Source organism: Hylobates moloch, unplaced genomic scaffold (genome assembly GCF_009828535.3).
Source record: "Hylobates moloch isolate HMO894 unplaced genomic scaffold, HMol_V3 SCAFFOLD_1, whole genome shotgun sequence".
In the NCBI taxonomy this organism is placed as follows: Eukaryota; Metazoa; Chordata; class Mammalia; order Primates; family Hylobatidae; genus Hylobates; species Hylobates moloch.
Window position 1 is genome coordinate 232,479,476 of NW_026652276.1, and position 24,075 is coordinate 232,503,550.

The 24,075-nt window shown below is 38.0% G+C and overlaps 1 protein-coding gene across 11 annotated transcripts in view; it reads right to left on the reverse strand.

Moving 5' to 3' along the window:
* Positions 1-24,075, reverse strand: part of KMT2C (lysine methyltransferase 2C) — a 312,192-nt gene that overhangs the window by 16,029 nt on the left and 272,088 nt on the right. For 8 of the 11 annotated variants that reach the window (XM_058428262.1, XM_058428277.1, XM_058428284.1 and 5 more), the window contains 14 exons: positions 23,414-23,525; positions 20,561-20,639; positions 18,495-18,558; positions 16,448-16,680; positions 11,703-13,421; positions 8,494-8,703; positions 7,115-7,279; positions 5,544-5,685; positions 5,249-5,396; positions 3,554-3,732; positions 3,301-3,437; positions 1,997-2,246; positions 731-870; positions 193-300 (listed from right to left, as the gene is read on the reverse strand). In XM_058428262.1, coding sequence (XP_058284245.1) covers positions 193-300; positions 731-870; positions 1,997-2,246; positions 3,301-3,437; positions 3,554-3,732; positions 5,249-5,396; positions 5,544-5,685; positions 7,115-7,279; positions 8,494-8,703; positions 11,703-13,421; positions 16,448-16,680; positions 18,495-18,558; positions 20,561-20,639; positions 23,414-23,525 — 3,686 coding nt within the window. The remainder of the gene's footprint in view (positions 1-192; positions 301-730; positions 871-1,996; positions 2,247-3,300; positions 3,438-3,553; positions 3,733-5,248; positions 5,397-5,543; positions 5,686-7,114; positions 7,280-8,493; positions 8,704-11,702; positions 13,422-16,447; positions 16,681-18,494; positions 18,559-20,560; positions 20,640-23,413; positions 23,526-24,075) is intronic. The other 3 variants (XM_058428265.1, XM_058428279.1, XM_058428268.1) reach the window with 3 other exon arrangements.

A 24,075-nucleotide genomic window follows, 5' to 3' on the forward strand; every position in this document is an offset into this window, starting at 1 on the left:
AACTAAGTTGAAAGGGTAGCACGACTCAAGGCTCCCTACACCCTCTCCTCCTCTGCTGGGTCAGCACCTGCTTTGGATTCCCCACACAGAGCTCCATGAAGGCAAGGACACATCTTTATTCACTCCCATATGCCCAGAACACAGAAGTCATTCGTTATACATTGTTATCAGCTGAGATTATCCTAATCTCACCTTGTTTTCTGAGTTTTTCGCTTGTGCAGTTGATGAATAAAGAATAAAGCAGTTATTACTACAAAAGACAATGTCCTTCTCTACCCTCTTGGTGCTTTCTCGGGAATCCTAAAACGCAAAGAGAAATGTGTGGGAATCTCAACAAGTCAAAATTTAACAAAAACAGGATGTATACATTGTTTTTATGTTATATTCAAAAGTGACAGTGGTTCTTTATCTTAATAGTAGAAAGGAAACTACGTTCCAATATTTAGCATGTGATAATTTAGCTAGGGAAAAAATACATGTACAAAACCAAACTATGTGGTCCACGGTTCACTCTATTTAAAAATATGTAGTCCTCATAATATTCCCTCTAACAGCCTGTTGTAGCTCTTTGGTGTTCACCCCAAGCATGTCTGATATACGCTGGTGCCATCACCAGGAACATGTGTCCATCACACCACATAAGTGGTGTCTCTCTCTGATGCTGAAGAGACACTGCCAAGGACATTTGCGCTGGAGTAGGAGGTGGGGTCATAAAGGAACAGCAAAGTACCTTGTTCAAAAGAGCCAGATCTTTGAAAGATTTCCGCACACCACTTCCAAGAATAACCACTTTACAATGACAACACCACTGTGGTCTCAGTGCTGAGCTTTCTGCAATACCATGACTAGAATCCTTATATCCAGAAAGACCTAAAGGCAATCAACTTTTGTTAGTAATTAAAACTGACTGATGACACAAGGTGGCACATGGTGAAAAATTATGCAGTATCAACTCATTATAACATGGTTCATTAACTTTATATTATTATTTAATTAATAAAAAAACTTATCTTCTAAGCAATGGTTACAGAGTCGATTATCTGACACTAGGGCAGAAATAAAGAAACATGCCTATCTCAAATAGCTGGGAAAGCAATGGCAGTATAAACGAACAATCTAATAAAACCAAGTAACCAAGAGAGATTACTATTCAGTCTAAGTACAAAGTAAGACAGAGAGGGAAACAGATATTACTTTTGCTTGCAGGTTAAGATGGTAAAAAAGCATTTTATGAAAGATACAATGACATATGTATAAGAGTTTTAAATAAGTGTGACTTGCAGAGTCAGAAATGAGGAAAGAGCCAAGGCCAAGGATAAGAACGTAAATAAGGACTCAGGAATTAGAAAGCATCATTCAGGCGCAGTGTGAAGGCAAAAAGGAGCAGGGAAAAAGTGACAGAAACAGGTAGAAGCCAACAGGAGGAAGCCAGGGCCTGGACTGAGCACGCTTCTAAGATTGCCAGCGAGGCAGGAAGGAAAGAGACATCATGGTCGGTCTAAGGAAGTTGTTCCATTCTCAGAGATGGGGGGCATGAACACCTCTGTGGGAAGAGAAAGGCCGTATACAGCTGGTGCAGCGGTAAAACAAGAGGTAGGTGAGGATGGAAAGCAGAGGAGAACGGGAAAAAGAACCCGCGTCAGGTCACCAGCCCCATCTGTACCAGGTGGCCCAGGCGCAGTGGGATGGGGGTTGGGAGACAGGAAGAACAAAAGCTGCTCAAGGGCAAGCCTGTCACAGGCTTCCTCTGGCAGCCTGCACAGATGGCTGGCACTCACATAGCCCCTGGTGACAGCATGACAGAATACACAGGCCAAAGCACTAGAGGTCAAATCACAGCACAGCAAACAGAACACCCACACATGGTGAGTTCACCAAGGACTATACGCCAGCATGTTACCTTTCTGTTGTTAAAAGATAATCGATATCTCAAAGAGTAAGCTTAAGTTTTGAATCAGGAATGGATTTGGGGTTAACAAAAAGCTCACTAGCTCACCATTGCTTGTTGGAGGAAATGGTACATTAGGCTGCTTCAGCCGGTAAGAGCTCACTAATCTGGGAGGGTTTGCAGATCCTGGCGGAGGCCCACGGAGAAGTAAATGCTGTCGATACTCCAAGCCCGGGTTGATTCTGTGGCTACTGACCAAACCCATGGATGGGACATCTGGAGCATTGCTAACCTCATAGCTGTTAGGGATTCGGACGTGAAGAAGGTCGGAAAATGCAGCCACAACACTGCTAATGTTCTAAAACCAAATGCAAATGCTGTATTATTCACCCAGAAGGCAACAGTGAACCACTGAAGAAAAATACACACTTAGGATAAATCCTCTTTGCATGATACATAGATTCTAAGAAAATCCAACAAATTTTATTTAGACTTAAAGAATCTCAAGAAAAAAATTAGCTCTAACGAACCAATATCCAAAAAAAGAAATTTATAAACAGAAATCCTCATAAAGGGATTCCAATTAACATTAAATATCTAGGAAAACATTGAACTATTTTAGATATTGTAACATCTGACAGACCCCGTCAGTTCCTACAGGTGGTCAGAAAGCTTACTTCCAGGGGCTTCCCTCCAGCTCTGACACATCCCATAAGAACAGACAAAGGTCTTGCTACTGCTGTATTTTGTTGATAACCAAAATATCACATCATTGGACTTTTAGTTTGGTCTCTACTGAAATGTCTTCACAGAATTCAGAGTTAAAAAAAAAAAAATCCTCAGGAAATTACTTATGTTTGATATAAGCAGATGCTACTTGAAGAACATTTCTATTGCTTCTGCAAAACTATTACTGTTGATAAAGTTCTTTTTCGCTGCTTAATTTTCTTCTCTGTTAACAGTTACAAAGAAGTTTTTTCTGAGATGGACATGATGGCTCACACGTGTAGTCCCAGCTACTGAGGAGGCTAAAGCAGAAGGATTACTTGAGCCCAGGAAGTTTGAGGCTGCAGTGAGCTATGACTGTGCCACTGCACTCCAGCCTGGGCAACAGAGGGAGACTGTGTCTCTATTAAAAAAAAAAAAAAAAAAAAGAGTTCTCTAAAGTATACATCCTTTAATAAGAAAATGTGAGCTCTAATTTCCCTTTTTACTTGACGTAGGCTGAGACCAATTCAATGACAAACCATGGCACTCAAAGGCAGCTGAGAGGTCTGCAGTGAGCATCAGCCCTGCTCTCTGACCCTTTATCCTCAGTGATCCTGTTGTGTGTGTTTCATGGTAGACACCTGACCCATCTTTTACAATTGGGGACATACTGTTTAACATTAAGAAGTCATTTAATCTTTTACCTCAGCAGCTGTAGGATGCAGAGTAATTGCTACAGATATAAGACCTGATCTGGGACCATTTGGGGAAGGACCAAAAGGTGATGCAAAATATAAAGTGCCTGGCTCAGTTTTGATGTCATTCCTTCTGGATTCTGAACCTTAAAAAAAGAGAGAAAAAAAAGAGGAAAAAAGTGTTAATGGATTTTCAAAATCAAAATATTTACATTGATAAATTGGCGTAAAGGGAAATAATAAGGTTAAGTGTTTTTCTTACTTTTCCCAGCAGTGCTAGGAAGAATTGGAATGATGGGGGATGGCACCGGTTCTGGAGGCTCCTCCTTGACCAATGACAGATCTGGATACCTGCTCACTTCTACCCCAACCACACTCTCAGGAGAGGATGAGGGAACAAAACTGTCAGGAGTATCTCGATCACCACAGTGATCCTGTATCCTGAAAAAAACAAAAACACACACATCAAAGTGTGCAAATCCACCACTGGGGGCTTCCCGTACCAACCCTGCTGACATCTATGAACACAGCTCTAAGGATACTCTGGGCAGCACCTATACGATGAGCAGCAAATGAATCAGCTCAGAGCCACACTGGGAAAAAAGTACAAGAACAATATTTAGTTACAAAATAATTTAAATGGTATGTTTCCTTTTAACCGAAGCTTCAGCACCAAAGTTTGAAGACCGGCCAAAGAGGAAGATGTTCTGATTAGCATGTAACATAGAAAGCATCAAAGCACCTTTTCAAAATCCCAGATCATTGAGCCTAGGGCAGCACTCCTGTAGCTTGAAAAGGAAAGAGCTGCTGGTTGGATTTAACAATAAAAAAGGAAAACTTTAAAAAGATTAAAAAAAAAAAAAAAAAAAAAAAGGAAAGAGCAGTCCAAGCACATATGCAATGGTCACACCTGCATCCACCTGACTGGGAAAACAGCTGTCCTGCTGCTGCTCTTTACACTGGCAAGATGGGAGAGAACTTGGCCACTGACTTCATCGGCCCTTATTTTTCTTAACTGATAAAGTGAGGTGAGAAAACCAAAAGACTGGTCCCTCCTATTGAGTTCAAGTTCGAGTCTACTAAGCCAATTGTGAGGTCTCAGACTAAGTTCCACAACCCTGTGGAACTGCTGTCTCCCACTCCTCACGCAGAGAAGTGGCTGTCATGCAGGAGACCCAAGAAAGGCTGACCTACTGAGGTACAGTAGAAAGAGGACCTGGATCCTCAATTGGGATAGATGATTCTCCACTTTGGTCCATAGTTTCCCCATTAATAAAGTAAGGGACTTAGGTTAAATAAATGTCTCATCAAATAGACGGTAGTGGGCAGATTTTCCAAGGGAGAGATAATTATTTGATGAAGTTGTAAGAACCTTCTGGATCTAAAGAGTTGGGTAGCGATTATCTACTAAGGGAACTTGATTCTCCCCAGTTAGAATCTTACAGTTAAAGAACTGACACAAAGAGGTCAAACCCCAGACAGTTCTTAAACTCTCTTCCACGACAGCATTCTCTGATATAGCAACTTCTGCTCTTTCATTTTAGACATCCACAAACAACAATAAACCCAATAAATCGCATTAATAGCCTTTAAAGGACAATGACTTCTGAAATATGTTGCATGGAGATTTTCCATTGCCTTAATGTCTATTAGATTATTTAATTAGATTATTTAATTAGATTACCTAATTAGTTTAAATAATCTAATAATTACATGTCTATTAGATTATTTAACTCTCTATACGATGTAGGCTTAAAAAAATGCAAACTATGTTTAATGGTAACAATGTCTTATAACCTTTAAATCCTGAAGATTATTCACCAAACTTTACTCTTCAAATGTTTTTACATGCTATTCCTAAAGACATTATGCCACATACATCCATTTTTTAAAAAAAAAAAAAAAAAAAAAAAAAAGGAAATAACTAAAAATTATTTGAGAAAAAAATAACCTGTACCTTAATTCTTCCTGATTGTTATGAGGTGGTGTTGGGAGGGAGGCTGGCACATCAACTGTCTTGGGGCCCTGAGCAAGAGCTCGGGCCAACAAGTCATCCTGGGGTCTGAAGGGCAGCTGAAATGGTTTAGGTCCTAGAGTTTTGGTAACTGGAAAAGCAAAAACACAAAATCATAAATACATTTAGTCAACATTGATAAACGGGTAGAACTTTACAATTCTATTGCCATTTCACAATACACAACTGGCAGAGGCACATTTCTTCGAGGTGTGAAATTTGGCGGCTATAATCATACCTTCATGGCTCACTAACACTCCGGCTTTTCCAGCAAGTTCTTCAGTTGTTGCAAAACCATTGGCCATCTTCTGACAAGCCACAGGAGGTGGTGTAGGAGGAAGAGAGGCAGGGGGTGTTGGAGGATTACTTAAATTATTCTGCTGCAGGAGACCAAAAAATTTAAATTATATGCTACTGAGCAAATATGCAATGACCTTGCTAAAACATAGTTCTGTGAATTTTTTGCACATAGAAGCAAGGCTACAGAAATGTAATCAAGATGTATCTTGCACACCAAGAAAACAATACATACAAGGCCAGGAGGCTTCTTAGTGGAACGGATACTCGTGATTTTATGGACATATCAACTTGCTTACTTTACCCAGCTTGACTACTTAAGCTCTGAAATTAAGAAGCTAATTTCCTTTATACCTGATTTTATTTATGCAATTCTTCAAGTTTCGTGGTTACAGCTAGTGAAGGATAACTTTAAAATGCAATCAATAAATTGCAAAATATTATCAAAATATCCTTTAAGTTCTCATTAAGACATGCCTTAGCTCTATGAAAAACTTAAGAATTTCTGGTCTTAAACTTGTAATACAACTCACATCCGAGATATGAGAATCTGGATCGACTAAGACCTTTAAAAGAAGCAACAGTAGTAATACTACTACTAAAGTAACTAAATCATTAATGTAGTTCCTCTTCAGACACCTCTCCCAGCTTAACAGTTATCACCAATTTGTCATTTACTGATTAGTCTCTCAAGGAGAGACTTGGCATCTACCAATAACACCATGCAAATCAAGTGCAAAGTCAAATTACAAATTTTGCAAAGATAAAGAATTTCATGAGGATGATAAAATAAGGTTGGAGAACAGCTTATGAGTTAAGATAGGTTTTTTTTTTTTTTTTCTTTTTGGAGACAGAGACTTGCTCTGTCACCCAAGCTAGAGGGCAATGGCACAATCATGCTCACTGCAGCCTTGACCTCATGGCGTGGTGGTGCATGCCTGTAGTCCCAGCTACTTGGTAGGTTGAGGCACTAGAATTGCTTGAATTTGGGAGGCAGAGATTGCAGTGAGCTGAGATTGCACCACTGCAATCTGGCCTGGGTGACAGAGCGAGACCCTGTCTCAAAAACGACAACAACAACAACAAAAAACCTACAATAGTCTAGGAATTAGTTGTAATTAATACCTAAATTATCATATAAGATAAACTTAAAATTGTTTAATTTCATTTTTCAAGGTAAAATACTACTTTTTTTAAATCCCCACCATTTACAATGATTTTTGAATTCATTTTAAGCGTTAATAAAGGTTTTAAGGAAATAAGGATTTCCACTACCATGGAAGTACATAATAGATATTTCTTGCAATTTGTATTCTTACCTATAAAAACAACTTCAAATGTTTATGCTAGAAATACTTCACCAGGTAAAATTTTAACCCTGTAGCTGAACTTAAGTTTTAATAAAACTTGGAAGAGTAGATGTAAACTAAATACAAAAACAAGACAAGCTCTATCAATTCTGACATGTTACCCAAAGATGAAGCAAGACAACACCTTGGCAGAGAAACATACCTTGTAGATCAACTGAGAATAGTAGTCCGAAACCCCTTCCAGGGTAGCACTGCCAAAAGTTCCTAGAAGTCGATTCCCACTATTAAATTGGCCACTGCCATAAGGAAGAAAGTGCGCAAAGTTCACTCCAATGATTGGTTCCATTAGAGGGAGCAGAGAGAGCTGCTATTAAAAAACACATTTAAGAGTAATGTACACGATAAAAGGAACTCAGTGTAGCTCAACTTTCTAAGACCCGAAGCAACTTTGTTGAATAAGGCTTCAGAAAAATGAGACTTAAAATTTTCAAGTAATCAAAATGCTGGAATAAGTGAGAGAGACTACAGACCTTTGAGACTTAAAAATAAGCTTTGTACTAAATGAATGCTGCCAGGCATCTAACAAGAAAAACATATTTCTTATCTATGCTCAGCAAGAACTGGGGCATAAACTGAGGCTGGGTACCACCAACAGCACTATTAGCAACTGTCTCCCACTTTCTGTAACAACTACAAAGGTGTAGAATAGAATTTACAATGCATTTCTTTGGATCCAGAGTCACAACAAAGTACTGAGGACAGATTTTTTTCTTGGTACTGAGGCTACTCCTTATGAACATAAGAAAATCTTGACTATCACCTATCAATCCATTTGTATTACCGTAAATTTCAGATGCCAATAGTATACGGTGCAATTCTGCTTGGAAAAAGTCTACTAGGTTCCTTGTCCAGATGTCTTTTAGCATTTGACCTCTCGTATCCTTGAATTTTGAGACGGAGTCTCATTCTGCCACCCAGGCTGGAGTGCAGTGGCACAATCTCGGCTCACTGCAACCTCCGCCATCCAGGCTCAAGCAATTCTTGTGCCTCAGCCTCCCAAGTAGCTGGGATTACAGGTGTGTGCCACCACACCCAGTAAATGTTTGTATTTTTAGGAGAGATGGGGTTTTGCCATGTTGGCCAAGCTCGTCTCGAACTCATGCCTCAAGTGATCCACCTGCCTCAGCCTCCCAAAGTGCTGGGATTACAGGCATGAGCCACTGCCCCCAGCCTATATCCATGACTTTTTTTTTTTTTTGAGACGGAGTCTCGCTCTGTCGCCCAGGCTGGAGTGCAGTGGCGCGATCTCGGCTCACTGCAAGCTCCGCCTCCCGGGTTCACACCATTCTCCTGCCTCAGCCTCTCCGAGTAGCTGGGACTACAGGAGCCCGCCACCACGCCCGGCTAATTTTTTTTTATTTTTATTTTTAGTAGAGGCAGGGTTTCACCGTGGTCTCGATCTCCTGACCTCGTGATCCACCCGCCTCGGCCTCCCAAAGTGCTGGGATTACAAGCGTGAGCCATCGCGCCCGGCCTATCCGTGACTTTTAAAGGGGGCTGCTCTAAATGACTCACCCTCACCTGTTTCAAGTGGGTAAACGTGTCGGTGCTAGAGTACATAGCTTGTTTCTCCTCTTCGTCCTTTTTCCTTTTCTTTGAGCGAGGTGCTGCTTTCTCACCCGTCCTCTGAGTCCGTTTGCTTCGCTGTTTCTTGGTTTCACTTCCTCCATCTGTTTTTGGCAACTGGTTGCCACATCCAAAACCACCTTGCATTTGAGCCCCCAAAGTTTGCTAATGTAATTGGAAAGCGTAAAAAATAAGTGAACAATTTGCATATTTGGTTTTTTTAGTTCATGCTACTTCAGTGCCAAGCTATGACACATCATCCTAACATGGCACTAAAAGTTATTAAATAAGTAGGGAAGATAGAGTGGTGTCAAATGCTAGTTTTCCAAAAATATCATCCTTTTCTTCAAATGTTATTCTCAGGTATGGAAATCAGTAAGCTGCAAAGCTTGAGGAAAGAGGAGAACTCAATAGTAAGGCCACAGCCCTTTCTGGCAAAGCATTACCCCTCATGCTGACATCCCTGGGGCTGGGGAACCCCTTATTCCTGCTTACTGACTGCAGAAGGGAAGGAGATGCTTGTAGGTGGCTGTAGGAGCCTCTGCATAGTGGTCTTGGTGAGTTATTTTTGGTTCCCCTTAGGAACTGGTGAAATATGAGGTGTGCTGAAACAATTCACAGGCTCCAGAAAAGCTTTATAGCCTATGCATCTTAGGTGAGAGAACAGACAGCACCAGACAACAATAAAAAGAAAAAACACCGGTTCTTCAAATTAGTTCACAACCATATTTGACTGAAAAATAATGGCCACATAAAGTCAATGGGAGAGAACCTAGATGATAACAAATAAACCTTTTATTTTTATCATTACAAAGTGAGAAGAAGCCAAGCCCTGAAAAGGCCTTTAAGGGTAGTCCTATCAATACCTTAAAATACAGGAATATTTTCAGGCTCCATTGTTTCTAAATTTAACAGCAATACTTTGCTATAGACAATTATAGTAGCTGAACTTACTGTAATGAATTCTGCATTGAATCTTTGGGGGTTCTGAAAATTAGTTTCCAGTTATACTCTAAATAGTTTAGCGCATGGATGGCAACATTTTTATGTAAAGAGCCAGATGGTAAATATTGTAAGCCTCTGTAGGCCATATAGCCCCTGGCATAATTACTCAACTCTGCCCTTGTACTTCAAAAGCAGCCATAAACAGTTCATAAATAAATGAGCTTGGCTGCGTTCATATAAAACTTTTAAAATTCACGGACAAATTTGAATTTTGTATAATTTTTATGTGTCACAAAATACTACTACTCTTCAGATTTTTTTCAACCATTTAAAAATGTAAAAGCCATTCTTGTCACATGGAGGGAGGCAAAAGCAGGCTCAGACTGCTCATCTCCAGGCTAGTTCTGTGGCTCTCAAGGGAAGTCTCCAGGGCGGCAAGAGCATCTAGAACTGGTTTAGAAATGCAGATTATCTGGTCCCACCCAGACTTACAGAATCAGAAACACTGGGGCTGGTGCCCAGCAATCTTGGTTTAACAAGCCCTCCTGGTGCTCCTCACACTTTAGTTTTGAGAATCACCTGCCTAGAGCAGTACTTCTCCCCCTTCAGATGCACAGGAATCACCTGGGGATCTTGTTAAGTCTCACATCTGAGAAGCAGGTCTGTGGCGGGAGATTCTGCATGTGTTACAAAGCTCCCACCTGATGTGGATGCTGCGGATCCCCGAGGACTGCACTCTGAGTGGCAAGAATCTAAAAATTTCTTAATTTTATATATATATATATATATATATATATATATATATTTTTTTTTTTAAAACCCTTTTAACGGGGGGGGGGGGCTACTTTTTAAACTTGACATGTGGTTGTTCCCCATGCCATTAAACATTCTTATATAGCACAAATTTTAATATAAACATGCTCAAAATGTAGTCTACATCCTTCAAAGAGCTATTTAAATAATGTTGAGTGGTACAACAGAAATTGCTATGTGAGGACATGGGCATCAACACATATTTGAGATTGGGAGAGGTGAGAAAGGTATCTGGAAAAAGATGACTCAAGAACTGCGTTTCAAAAGATAAAAATATATTGGCCAGACATATATAAGGGAGAACAGAACAGGCAAAAGCAGCAGCATGTGGTATACATAGAAGGGTAAAAGGACAGAAGGCTGCAAGTTATTCAGTACTCCTCGGGGTGTAAGATGTCTTGGAGAAAGAGGATGGAGATTGTGCTGGAGAGCTGCCTGTATTTACTGGTGACAACTGTAAAAGCATAACCACTAAAATTTACAAAAATTACACAAATCTATCAAGTCAACACTCAATCTCTACTGAATGGTCAAAGACAAGAAAAAAGGCAACACTTGCAAAAAGATGAGCTTCGTTAACAATCTTAAAATGAAAAAACTGGACAACTAAATATACCACTCAACCCTTAATTAAAATATGAAAACGAAATCTAATTTGAGAAGCTCTCTAGGGACAGCTTTATGAATGCACTGGTAATGGCACTGTACCTTCTGAAAGATACACAGGCAAGAGCTATTAAGCAGACCAATTCCCATGACTCAGAAACTCCAGTTTTGGAACTATCTTAATGAAGTTAACTGAAATAAAGGGGAGGGATTGTTGTAAAGGTGTATTTACAAGTTAGCTCTTCATAGAAATGAAAAAAAAAAGCATATAAATGTTAATAACACTGATAGAAAATTGATACATGGAAAACTACAAAATAGTATCTACATGTAACATTACATTAAGTATCAATACAACACTGTAACCACACAATAGCTTCCCAGTGTGGTATCCCTAAGAGTGCCAAGGGTATTAATAGGGGTGCATGGGCTATCCTCTACATTTTAAAGAGGTTAATGGAAATTAATCACTTATTTACAATAAAGTACATAGACATTTACTTACTTTGCTTTAGTCATATCAACTCAATGTGGTAATAACCAGTTGCTACACATCACGTTATATATGAAATGCAATACATGCCTTTGCTTTTTAAAAAATAGTAAACAAATTATTATTTAATAGTTTAGATATAAGTAAAAACATGGGTTCCAGAGAGGTAGAAATGACAAAATAAAAAATGGTCCTTTAGAATAAAAAGGTTGTAGAATAATGTGGAAATATAGTTGCTGGTGCTAATCTGCTGTAAGTATAATTTAAAACAAAGACAAAAGTTGTTGTTTTTATGATTTACACTTACCAGTCCTTCAGCTGGGTTCTGCTTCTCAACTAGTTTATTATCCTTTGTACAGTCATCTTCTGAACAAATACTGCCCTCAGGTTTTTGATTCAAAAGAGAAGATGACTTTTTATTTTTCAACAAGTGTTTCAGAAGCTCATTCCCTGAGTCTCCTTTGGCAGCAGGGGCCCCAACAGAATGGGGAGGACTCTGTGCTGAGGAGACAGGACAGGCTACAGCGTTTCCTTCTACCTTACTACCATTCTGTTCCTCCAATTTAGGCTCCTCTTGGCCTGGGCAGGACTCTGTCTCAGCCTTTTCCAATTTTATCTCTTCTGTTTTGGCAGGGGTTTCCATGGAGAGCTTATCTACTTCTGAATTTGCGTAAGTCTGTTGATTTGGAGTTGCTTGTGAGAAATCACTATTGGGCAGTTTGTTCTCTAATTCTGTACATAGCTGGCCTGCTGCCATATTGGGAGTGGATGGGCCGACTGGTTCCACCAACTCTTGGTCGGCTTGTTGAGGAAGCTCACTGGGTGTGCTCACTGCAGGAGTAGAGGTAGTTTCTGAGATGCTTGGAGTTGGTGGGGCAGTTATATCTGAATGGGGAGTTGATGGAGCCTTGGTGGATTCTGCATCGTCATCTCTTTTCTTTTTTCTTGTTCTTTTCTTTTTCCCTTTTTCCTCTGGGATTATATCAGAATACAACTGAATGAGCGACTGGGTTGATCCCGGATAACTGGGTCCATGGGTTATAGTAGAATCTTGGCCACATGGGAGACTGTTATTAGCTACTGGAGGTGCTGCTGGTAAAGCAGGTGTAAAAGAAGGCCTCACTGGGGACTGCTGGAAGCTGGTCCCAGAAAGATTTCCATGTCCCTGCTTAACAGAAGAAAAATTGGGGCTTCCAACAGGGATTGATGGTGAATCAGGAACAAACGAAGGAGGTCCTACCTGCCTTCGCTCATTAGTCTGCATGAAAGTTTGGGTGGAGGGTGAATTAACTGATCCTTGTTGTATATTCTGCTGCTGTAAAACCTGCCCCATTTGCTGTTGGGGTTGTGGAGACTGCTGAAGGGGTCTTGGAGGTTGCATAAAATCACAAGGTAAGTCGGAACTGTAGAAGGGAATCTGGGACACAGATGTCCTACTACTACTTATCTCAGAGCCCACCAAGCCATGCTGCTCCATTTCCATCCTCTGCTGCAAAGCTCTTTGTCTATCTACCTCCTGCATGAGTTGGATCCGTTGTCTCTCTTGCTGTTCTCGTAAACGTTCCTTACGTTCTCGTTCTTGAAAACTTTCACTAAAGGGATTGTTGTCATCAAATTCTACCCGAGGTGGTGGTCCACTCTGTGGATTTGCATTTGAGACTGTCCCTGGGGCTGGTGTACAAGTTTTTATTGGTAATTGGGCAATTGGGGGCTGAATTCTAGGAGGATTGAGGGACAGGTGGGCAGAAGCACTGTTGGGTTGCCATCCAGGTAAACTGGGCATTCTAACAGGGCTAGTATGGCCAGAAATAACTGTTGTGTGCTGCTGGTGCTGAAGCTGCTGTGGCACCATGGGAAAGGCGGGTTGGCTCATGGTGGGTGGAGTGGCACCTGGAATTAGGGGTGGCTGGGGCTGGACACTGGGCATCATGGTAGGTGGGGCCATCGCACATTGCTGCTGCTGTTGCTGCTGTTTGATCCGATAATCTTCAATCAATTCAGCATGTTCTTTCTGTTGTTTACGAATCTGGAATAACAAAATGCATCATTACTCATTTATATACAGCATAGGTACTGAAGTAAAACACTGGCTGATGACTTTGATGGAGGTTACACAGAGGGCAGTTTGGCCCTGTAGAAGCAAACATATTTTGCTTGGTCAACTGCAAAAGTCACAAAAAAACTGAATTGATAAGCCTTAACTAACGACTGTCAATCTCTTTAACAATAGGATTTTTATAAAGTTATCTGTAAAAGTGCTTCGCATATGAAATATCAAAAACAGTTATTAAAATCTTATGGTGAAGCTCATATATACTATTTATACTATACATAAAAAATATACAATAAAAAAAGGTTACACAAGTAGCTAATTTTGATGTCCTAGAAATTACATTAATATACAATGTCAGAATAACAGACAACTCAAACGTGAACCATTTAAATGTTAAGATTTCATTTCTTAAATATATAAATTGTACAACATTTTAAGACAAGATGAATTACCAGCACGAATATCACACCCCCTGCCCAGATTAAAAAGACTAAATTTGTTGAACACTTTCAATTTAATGGCTAACACTCAAATTATAATTTCTGAAATCTATACAAGCTCTAAGGCAGTATTTTGAATAGTCTGTAAATAGTCTCCTAATATAATGGCTGACTAGTATCAATTCATTCATTCCAAAAACCTTTGTGTCCCAATGTGCTCAATACTACAGACCAGATATCAATCAAGATGCAATCTATGTTCTGGAGGACCTCACCATCTCATTCAGCAAGCTAGGGAAAGAAGGAATGCAAAAGGATGTGTATATCTTTCAATATCATTCAATTTTTAGATAAATATTATGCTAATATACTAAACCCAGGAGTTCTAATAGTTTTTCAAAGTATTTTCTTGGGTTTCCCAGGTAGACTAATATTTTCTGCAAATAATCGTGTTTGATCTCTTCTTCGACAGTTGTGTAACTCCTATTTTGTTATTTTTCCTGGCCAGTTTACTGATTAGAACTGAGAAATTACCATTGGTTGGTGAAGTAGTAAGAAAGTACAGAAAGCACCCACAACAGTATCTGGGATATATCAGGTGGTCATCCATGTCTTTCCCATGATATTTTATAATACTTTTTAAAACATTACCATCAACTGCTTATCTCAATAAGATTATACTGGATCTTTGGCAACTATGTAATAGATGATGTATCCCATTTTTCAAGTATTAGTTTCTAAATAGGATTAGATCCATGGATATGCAAAAATTAGGCCCTCATCAAAAGACCTTGTACAAATATGCCAGAAGGCAATTAAAGTGCTAAAAAAAAATACTTTATTAAACATATCTTTACAAGAATATTAACCCACAGTAAACATGAACCCAGAGAGTAGGTTTAAAGAGAAAAGAAACCTTTCATTCTGGAATAATCCTAGTTTTAAACAATTGGAATTATAATCACCTTATTGTTGGTACGTTATCATGGTAGCTGTGGTTTGAAGATAAGACACTTGAGTCCAAATCCCTAATCTAATAGCTATAAGCAAACATGTACAGTGAGGTATTTTTTGGGATTTTTTGGTTTTGTTTTGTTTTGTTTTGTTTTTGAGACAGAGTTTTGCTCTTGTTGCCCAGGCTGGAGTGCAGTGGTACAATCTCGGCTCACTGCAGCCTCCAACTCCCAGGTTCAAGCAATTCTCCTGCCTCAACCTCCCAAGCAGCTGGGATTACAGGAACCTGCCACCATGCCTGGCTAACTTTTTGTATTTTTAGTAGAGACAGGTTTTGCCATGTTGGCCAGGCTGGTCTCGAACTCCTGGCCTCAGGTGATCCGCCCGCCTTGGCTTCCCAAAGTGCTGGGATTACAGGCGTGAGCCACCGCGCCTGGCCACATGTACGCTGTATTTATAACCTCTACAATGAATCAGTTTGTAAAATGGGGATAATACTAACTCCTTCAGAAAGATGTAGTTAAGACAACGTAAATGGAAGTGCTTCCTACAGTGTTCATTATAGAGTACTCACATTTTTTTTTTTTTTTTTTTTTTTTTTTTGAGATGGAGTCTCACTTTGTCACCAGGCTGGAGTACAGTGGTGCAAGCTCGGCTCACCACAACCTCTGACTCCTTGGTTCAAGGGATTCTCCTGCCTCAGCCTCCCAAATAGCTGGGATTACAGGCACACGCCACCATACTTAGCTAATTTTTGTATTTTTAGTAGAGACAGGGTTTCACCATGTTGGCCAGGCTGGTCTCAAACTCCTGACCTCAAGTGATCCACCCACCTCGGCCTCCCAAAGTGCTGGAATTACAGGTATGAACCACCACGCCTGGCCTGAACCTAAGTTTTTAATTTACTTGGGTAAATATACCTAGGAGTTGGCTCTGAACCCATTTTGTACACTACTATTGTTTTATTTTAAATAAAATTTTTACATGTTTCTTCTTTTCCAGTATATTATTCAGTTTAAAGATTCTGATAAACATCTGGTTTATAATAGAAGATAATGGCAAAATGATTTCATTTTTCTGCAACAGTCCTTCACATAAGGTATACCAGTGTATTTTAAGACCAAAACATTAAGAAATAATAATAATATCAACTCCAAGTAAACAACAATACTCCCTGGGCCCCCAATTCTTATTCCAAACTAAACCCAGTATCTCCCCATGAGCTCAGTCCTCAGTTCAGTTGAATATTCTCAATGATGTATAATAGTAACATGGTCTTTGCAGTGATTTCTTAGTGCAGAAAAAATAACGTCTCCAACTATACCAAGGTTGAAAATAGTTCTTCGAAGTCGAAATTATGAGACTCAATCTCTTTTGTGTCATTTATTTAATATCTGCTGTGACCATCACTCTAAGTAAAAGGCTGGAGCTGTTATGGCTGCAATTACTAAGAGGTCTCAGAGCTGTCACTTTTTGGCAATGTACTTTTAATGCCATTTAATACTAGTCAAAAAAATCACTAGTCAAAATCACTAATGAACGACACACCAAAACATTCTACTCATTAATTGTTGGTAGTTTCTATTTTGCAAACCTATTTATTACCTGTTCTAGCTGTTTCTGAACCATGCTTTGCTGCTCAGTAACATGCTTGAGTTGTTCTGCGTCTTCCTCTGGAAATTCACGCCCAGCTTTCTTGGCAGTACGTTGTTTAGCTGAAAGGGCCTTCTTAGATTTTCTGTGAGCACCAATTTGTTCTTCAAGATACTTCTGCTGCATTTGAAGCAGCTGTTGGGTCTCCTGGAGCCACTCTTCATACTGCTTACGCTGTGAATCATCTGAGGAAAAATTTAAATTCAGTTGTGTTAATTTTCTAAAGAGTCTAACATTGTAAGTTACACAAATCTATTTTGTAAGGAAGTAGTTTCACCATGACCACATAATAGGAAATTTGAAAACACAATACTAAATATTAGACCATTATGTAATGATAAAATATCAGATTTTAGAAAAACATTTAATTGAGAAAGCCAGAGAATGCACATTCTTGAGATACTGGTTAACTTAGCACTTATAAATATTACAAATCCAATCTTGGAAAAGCAGAAGACTTATGTAATGAAATTCTCTTTTTTTACTAAACAAATTCTCTAACCCACAAGCCAAACTACATACTAAGATATACATGCATTTTATGAATATGACTTTACAGATTTTGAAGAGACAAAGACATATCCCATTAAGGTCTAGCGCATAGACTAGGAAATCACTTCCCATGTTAATTTTCCTGAGTTTATAAGTTCTTTCCTATTTCTTAATAATGAAAAAATATCCTAAACAGAGAGAAAGGGAACCCAGAATGTTTTAGAATGGAATAATTTAAAGTCTATGACTTATAAAGGAAATCCAAAACTTGAAAACATTGGTAATTATTATTCTGTAGTTTCTATTTTTTAAAATAAGGGGAGGGAATAGTTAACCAAGCAAAACATTTTCTACTTTTACAACTGCCATTAATTCTCCCCAAATGGCTCTATCTCTTCATTTTGTACCAATATTCTCTTCTTTATTCTTAAAGGGCACTTTACTTCATTGATACCCAGTCCAAGGGGGAAAAAAAAAAGCCATCGTATGTAGTGAAATTCTGAATATACCTTTTTGACTCACTACAAGACAAAGAAATGAATAAATACATTTCTAAGAAGGACATTCGCTGAAAATAACATCAATGATAACAGAATATTGTCATACATTAAGAATCCAACCAAAGCCAATGGGCACAATAAAGCCAGAAAAAGCCAGTTGGTATAGTTCTTTACTTGTTTTTAATGCAAATATGTATTCAAATTATAGTAACAATTAATGTAGGGGGAATTTCAAAAGGTCAGACTTTGGGTTTGTTCCTAAACCCAGAAGTTCCAGCACATGTATGAACTTGAAATCTAGTCTACTAAATTTGAAGGGCATTTTTTAAGAACAGGCTTTTTCACAAGATTTCAGAAGTTCTGCTTCTGGTAGAATGAGACCTACCGCAAGGAAAGCCTTTCTGGTTTCTGGAACCAGGAGAGCAGAGGTGAGCAAAATGAAAAATAATGGTGAAAAAAAAGTTAGCTAAACAGTCTGAAGATTTCAGAAAGGTTCAGTTTGGGGAGAACTTTAAACACTATCCTGAACCACCTTGGGACCCCTGCAGATAACTAGAAAGGATTCAGGGGCACCCTGCATACCTGACCTTTACACCATGCTGCTAACCCAACTTATTGCTAAGTATAATCCCTTTGTTTTTCCCATTTAGTGTCCTTGTCACTTAGGAAGACAGTTCTTAGAGCAAAACGTGGTTTAATTCTATAGACTGTAAAGTGCCCAATCTGTATACAAAAACAGCAACAACAATACTGAAGAGAATGGGGAAGATGGTTTTTCTGTACTAAAATATTTTTCTGTAACTATAATTCTTCATGCACAGTGAAAAAAGCAATGAAAACACACGCCTTGAAGAAGAGTTGCCTAATAGGGCAGTGATGTTTAATAAGACAGGAGGGCACCTGGGCTTGAACTGGTGTACCTACACTCACTTCAGGTTTAGAACAGCACACATAGAGTGCAGACAAGCAATCCCCAGAAAACATTAACTTATTAGATTTATACTTACTGACAAAGCCTGGACCAAAATTTGGAGGATTAGGCCTAGAAATCTGATGTGTTATACTGCCATCCTAAAATAAGTAAAATTTACAAATATGTTTATTCCACATTTCAGTTAAAGGGGGGAAAAAACTTTAAAAGAAAGAAAAAGAAATGGAAGAAAAAAACCTTTAATTTCTTAAGATATCTTTTAAAGGTTTTTTATAAAAAGTAGAATGAATTTAGTGGTGGCAACCTAATTCTGAATTCTTATTACTATGTCTGAACTACTATATTGTCTAGATTTTGGCTGAAAACAATTATGCTTGAGGTGAACAATTATTCATCAGAAATACAATACAGGGCAAATCAATTACGGCTAATACTAAGCGAGAGATCCATATAAAAAATCTCACTTTTTGATGAAGTTTACCTGGTTTCTTCTTCAATCAAACACAAGTTCCAGATTGACTAAATGCCACTCCACAGCATGGTTATTTATAACAAAAACTAATGTCTCTAACATGCACAAATATAAAAGAAAAATACGTTAATAAAAATATTAGTCTTATTTTCTACACACACCTGTAGTCCTGACTACTTGGGAGGCTGAGGTGGTAGGATTGCTTGAGCCCAGGTGTTTGAGGCCAGCCTGGGCAACACAGCAAGATCCTGTTCCCAAAAAAAAATTAAAAAAAATAAGTAAATAAAAAGTATTTAATTCGTTTTATTTTCAAATTAAGTCTTATTTCTTCCAGGTGACTGAACAAGCAGTTATTAATCTCACAAGTCCCTGATAATCACCTAACAAATTAATGTCGAAAAATGTTTATCCAGTTGTCACAAGTTCTCCTTAGCATGAGCTCTATACAAGGTAATAATTATAAACGTATACTAGCAGCCAGAATGTATTGTGTGCAATTTTCACAATACTACAAAGCAGTTAACATTTGACATATTAAAAAACAAGAGGCTAAAGAATTTGCCCAAAGCTGCACAGTAAATTCATAGTGGAACTATAATTTCTTTAAAAAACTCAGCTATAAAGGCTATGCTTTTCCCATTACATGAAATGGCTTCTGTTTCCTCTTTTAATGAGAATATAATTATCAGCATAATAAATCTAAAGCATAACTGGCAGGGCAAGGAAGAAAACAGGACATATATTATAGCAGGTAGCTCCCTTTCTAAAAAAAAATCATTGACAAAAATACTACATGAGTTTTACTTCCCCAGATACTGCTTGATATTACATTAAGAATATAGCATATCTTTCAACAAGGATGGGAAGAAAAAAGGAAAAAACAAATAGAGCATACTGTTTTCTAGTTGCTTTGTTTGAGACGAAGTCTCGCTCTGTCACCCAAGCTGGAGTGCAGTGGCGTGATCTCGGCTCACTGCAACCTCTGCCTCCCTGGTTCAAGCGATTCTCCTGCCTCAGCCTCCCAAGTAGCTGGGACTATAGGTGCGCGACACCACGCCTGACTAATTTTTGTACTTTTAGTAGAGACGGGGTTTCACTATGTTGGTCAAGCTGGTCTCAAACTGCTGACTTCATAATTTGCCCATCTCGGCCTCCCAAAGTGCTGGGATTAGAGGCATGAGCCACGGTGCTCAGCCATTTTCTAGTATTTATAGAAGTTTTACATTTTAAATATAATGAGTTTAATTCTAAAATGCAGGACATGAAAATGTCCTTCTAGAGTTAAAAATAAGTAAATAAAAGTAAAACCAAAAGTCCTGAGCATCTGGTTTTGCCATCAAGTGACTTTTTACCCTTAAGTATATACATCCTTTTCAGAAATCACAGCCAATTTTTTTAACCTTAATTTGTCTTTTGTTTAAAAAGCAGTAAAATGTCTTTTTGGTTACTTTTGGCTGTGCTAATATGTCTTGGCAGTCTTCTAAGGCTATTTAGGTTGGTGAAAAAGTAATTGCGGTTTTTGCCACTGGCAAATGGTGTATGGTGAAATCCGCAATTACTTCTGCACAAACCTAATACTACTCTCTAGCAGGGGCCTTACTCTAAAGCATGAGTTTGCTGGGAAACAGAAAAGCGTGCATTCTAGAGTGACTCATTATAGGCAGTGTTACCTGAGGAATGGCCTGTGGTCCAAGGTTCTGTCCTTCACTGTTCTGTGTTCCAGTTACCGCCTGGCCCATAAAAGGGAATCTGTCAAAACAGGGTACACAAGTATCAAATGATGAGCGTTTAGAAATTATTAATATTAATTAAAAACTGTATTAGGTGCTTAACAGTTTTCTCTTCCAGAGAAGAATAGTGGCAATTTCTTCTTCATCGAAACACTAAAGCCCTACCTTTCATGTACTGAGCAGATGTGACCCTCACTGTAATTCTAAAGTGTGTGCTCTTAGCACCCTCATGTTACTTATGATGAAAGTAAGATTCAGAGGTATTCCATAACCTTCGCCACAAGGACTAGTAGGGCTGCAATAAGAAGCCAGCTAGACTGACTCTAGAGGTTTTACTCTCTATTATGTGCCTCACTCCACCTTACGATAAGATAAATTCAAGCCTTCAGAATAAAAATAAGTTGATTTAGTTTTATAACATAAACTCTAAGGAAATGTTTTCTCATTCCAGTCTTTATTAAAAACTAATTGAGACCTTAGTTATTCTATATTCTAAAACAAAAGACATTTCCCAATTTAAGAATTTTCATACATTTTCATACATTTCTCTATCTAATGTTAAAGCAAATCAAAAACTGACGACTGACCGAGATCAGTCTGCATGGTTAAATGTGTTTAGAGAAATGTTACTCATTCTAATTAAAACTATAAAAACTTCACAGAAGCATTACTGCTTACATGAAAATATTTCCTCTAGCATTATCAAATGCTTTAATATATCAAGATATACATACAATTTTCAAAATGTATTCCAAATGCTGTATATTACTATTTAAGTACTACTAGGATGTAGAATATGTTTTTAAATTTTTTACTCAGGTTTTTCATTCATCTGTCACCCTACCCTCTGCTACAGGTCTGGTCTAAATGATCTTCTAATCCGAATATCACACATGGTCTATCATCCTAACTCAACATATCACTTCCATTTCTACAAAGCAGTCAGTAGAATAGTAAGCCATATACCTGATACATGACTAATGTATCTAACCGGCAGACACATGATGCTAAAAGAGCATCAGATGCTGAAAGGCCTCAAATTCTGAGGTCCATATTTAAAACTAAGTGCTGGTCGGGTGCAGTGGCTCATGCCTGTAATTCCAGCCCTTTGGGAGGCCGAGGCAGGTAGATCACCTGAGGTCAGGAGTTCAAGACCAGCCTTACCAACATGGTGAAACCCTGTCTCTACTAAAAATACAAAAATTAGCTGGGCATGGTGGCACGTGCCTGTAATCCCAGCTACTCCAGAGGCTGATGCAGGAGAATCGCTTGAACCTCGGAGGTGAAGGCTGCAGTGAGCCAAGATCACGCCACTGCACTCTATCCTGGGCAACAAGAGCAAAACTCCATCTCAGAAACAAAAACAAAAACAAAACTAAGTGGTAAACAAAACTCAGCATTTCCTTGTTTTGAATATACATAGATACTACAATATTATTAGCAGTACCACGACTATCACCAATAAAAGACATTATTTTCCTATCAAGTGTTGCAGGCACCTAATAGATTAGTTATGTTCATCATTACTTTCAAATTATGGTTTATTTCTAAATTTGTTAATACTTTAAGGAGCACATATACCATAAATTTAATTATATTTTAATAACTATATTTCAAGTATAATCATTTCCTTTGTAATACTATGTTTTAAATTTTCTGCATATAAAACATTCTGAGAATTTCAAAGGCTTCACTGGAATCCAAAAAGATTCAAGACATAAAACAGGAACCTCTATGATAAGAGAAATAGTGTTAATAAATATTGCTCAATAATGAAAATCATTAGAAACCACTATCTCTACTTCAATCTCAAAAATGCTTCTTAACCATGTCCAAAGTATCTCAACAATTGAAAAGAACCTATACCCTTAAGAATTCAAATTTCTTTGAAATATATACATCTTAAATTCATGCAAATTTTATAGTCAATTCTATAATCATCCGTATTTTTTATGTAAAAGTTTTTCAACAAGATAATTAGACTAAATTGAGGCTCTATGCTTACTTTATTGACAGAGGTTCTCATATAGTAATACACATAAGACTCACTCATGATACTTGCTAAAAATACAGACATACAGGCAACCATCTCCAGATATTCTTATTTAGTAGGTCTGCAGTAGAGCAAAATAATCTGCATTTAAAAAAAAACTATCCCATAATTCTCATGGTGGTCCATGATCAAAATTTAAGAAACAGTGCCCTGTGGTTAATAACCCTTAGAAGGCATAATTTCAAAAATTCAGATATTGAAATAACCCCTACTGTCTTCTTTAATGCATCATTTCTGTTTTTCTTCTAAGAGAGAAAAGACAAACTCTGTAACTCCTAACTTCCAACTGTCCTCTTATCTATTCCTTGTAACTTTCTTTTTCTGATTCAAAACCGGTTTGGGAACATTTTATTTTAGAACTGAATTTATAATTGCTTTAATCACTCAGTGTCTTAACTGAAAAAAATCTTAGATAACATCAACAATTCTAAAGGTATTTAAAAGAGCACAGACTTAAATACTTTGACTTATCAGGAAATCCAATCTTCCAAATCTTTTTAAGATGTTTTACATTTACCATCCTTGAGACTAATGCTCTTAAACTGGTTCTTACACTAATTTCTTAAATTGGTACAGCATTTTATATCTGATCATATCAACCTGATGCCATGACAACTTAAATTGTATTGTTCATTCCTAGAACAAGGGCTTTCACTTTTCTGTATGTTTTTTTCTAAAAACTAGTAATGATTTCATGAATGTCTAGATATCCAGTAAAAACAAGCAGCCCCTCCACCTACCTGCTCATCACCATTGGTGGCATGCCCAGATTGTTTTGTGCCATCACTTTATTTATGCCTTTAAGGGCCACCATTTTGGCTTTCATTATAGGATCTGTAATTGCATCAAAATCTAGAAAAGAAATATAAAGTTACTTATTTCATAGTAATTAGTTCAAGGTACACTAAAAAGTAATTCAAATATTACAAGCTCTTAAACTTTATTTAATAATCATTACAGATTTCTGAGATGGCAACCTTATCCTGGGTTTAATCACATCTCAGTAGTCCTTAATTGAATCATGCTTTAATACCTTAGTCCTGCAGGAATTAAAACAAAAAGTCAAGTTTAAGGGAGATTATAAGCAATAATCTAAAGCAATGCAATTAATTCTCTTTCATCCAAACTTTTGCAGTGCTAATCAGAATGGCTTCTTTAGTAAATATAACATCACAAATAAGAATTTGCAATACTAAGGAATTCTACTAAATTAGTTATCACTCTTAAAAGAAAAATGCACCAATTTCTTAAGGGTATACCCTCACAATAAGAAGCTACTAAGAAAAAACCTATTTGCATCTAAATGAAAAAAAGGGAACAAATTGATGAAATTGGGGATATATAAAATGGAATGTCAATTTTCTTATTTAGAATAAGGCACACTGCTTAGACACGTGCCCTT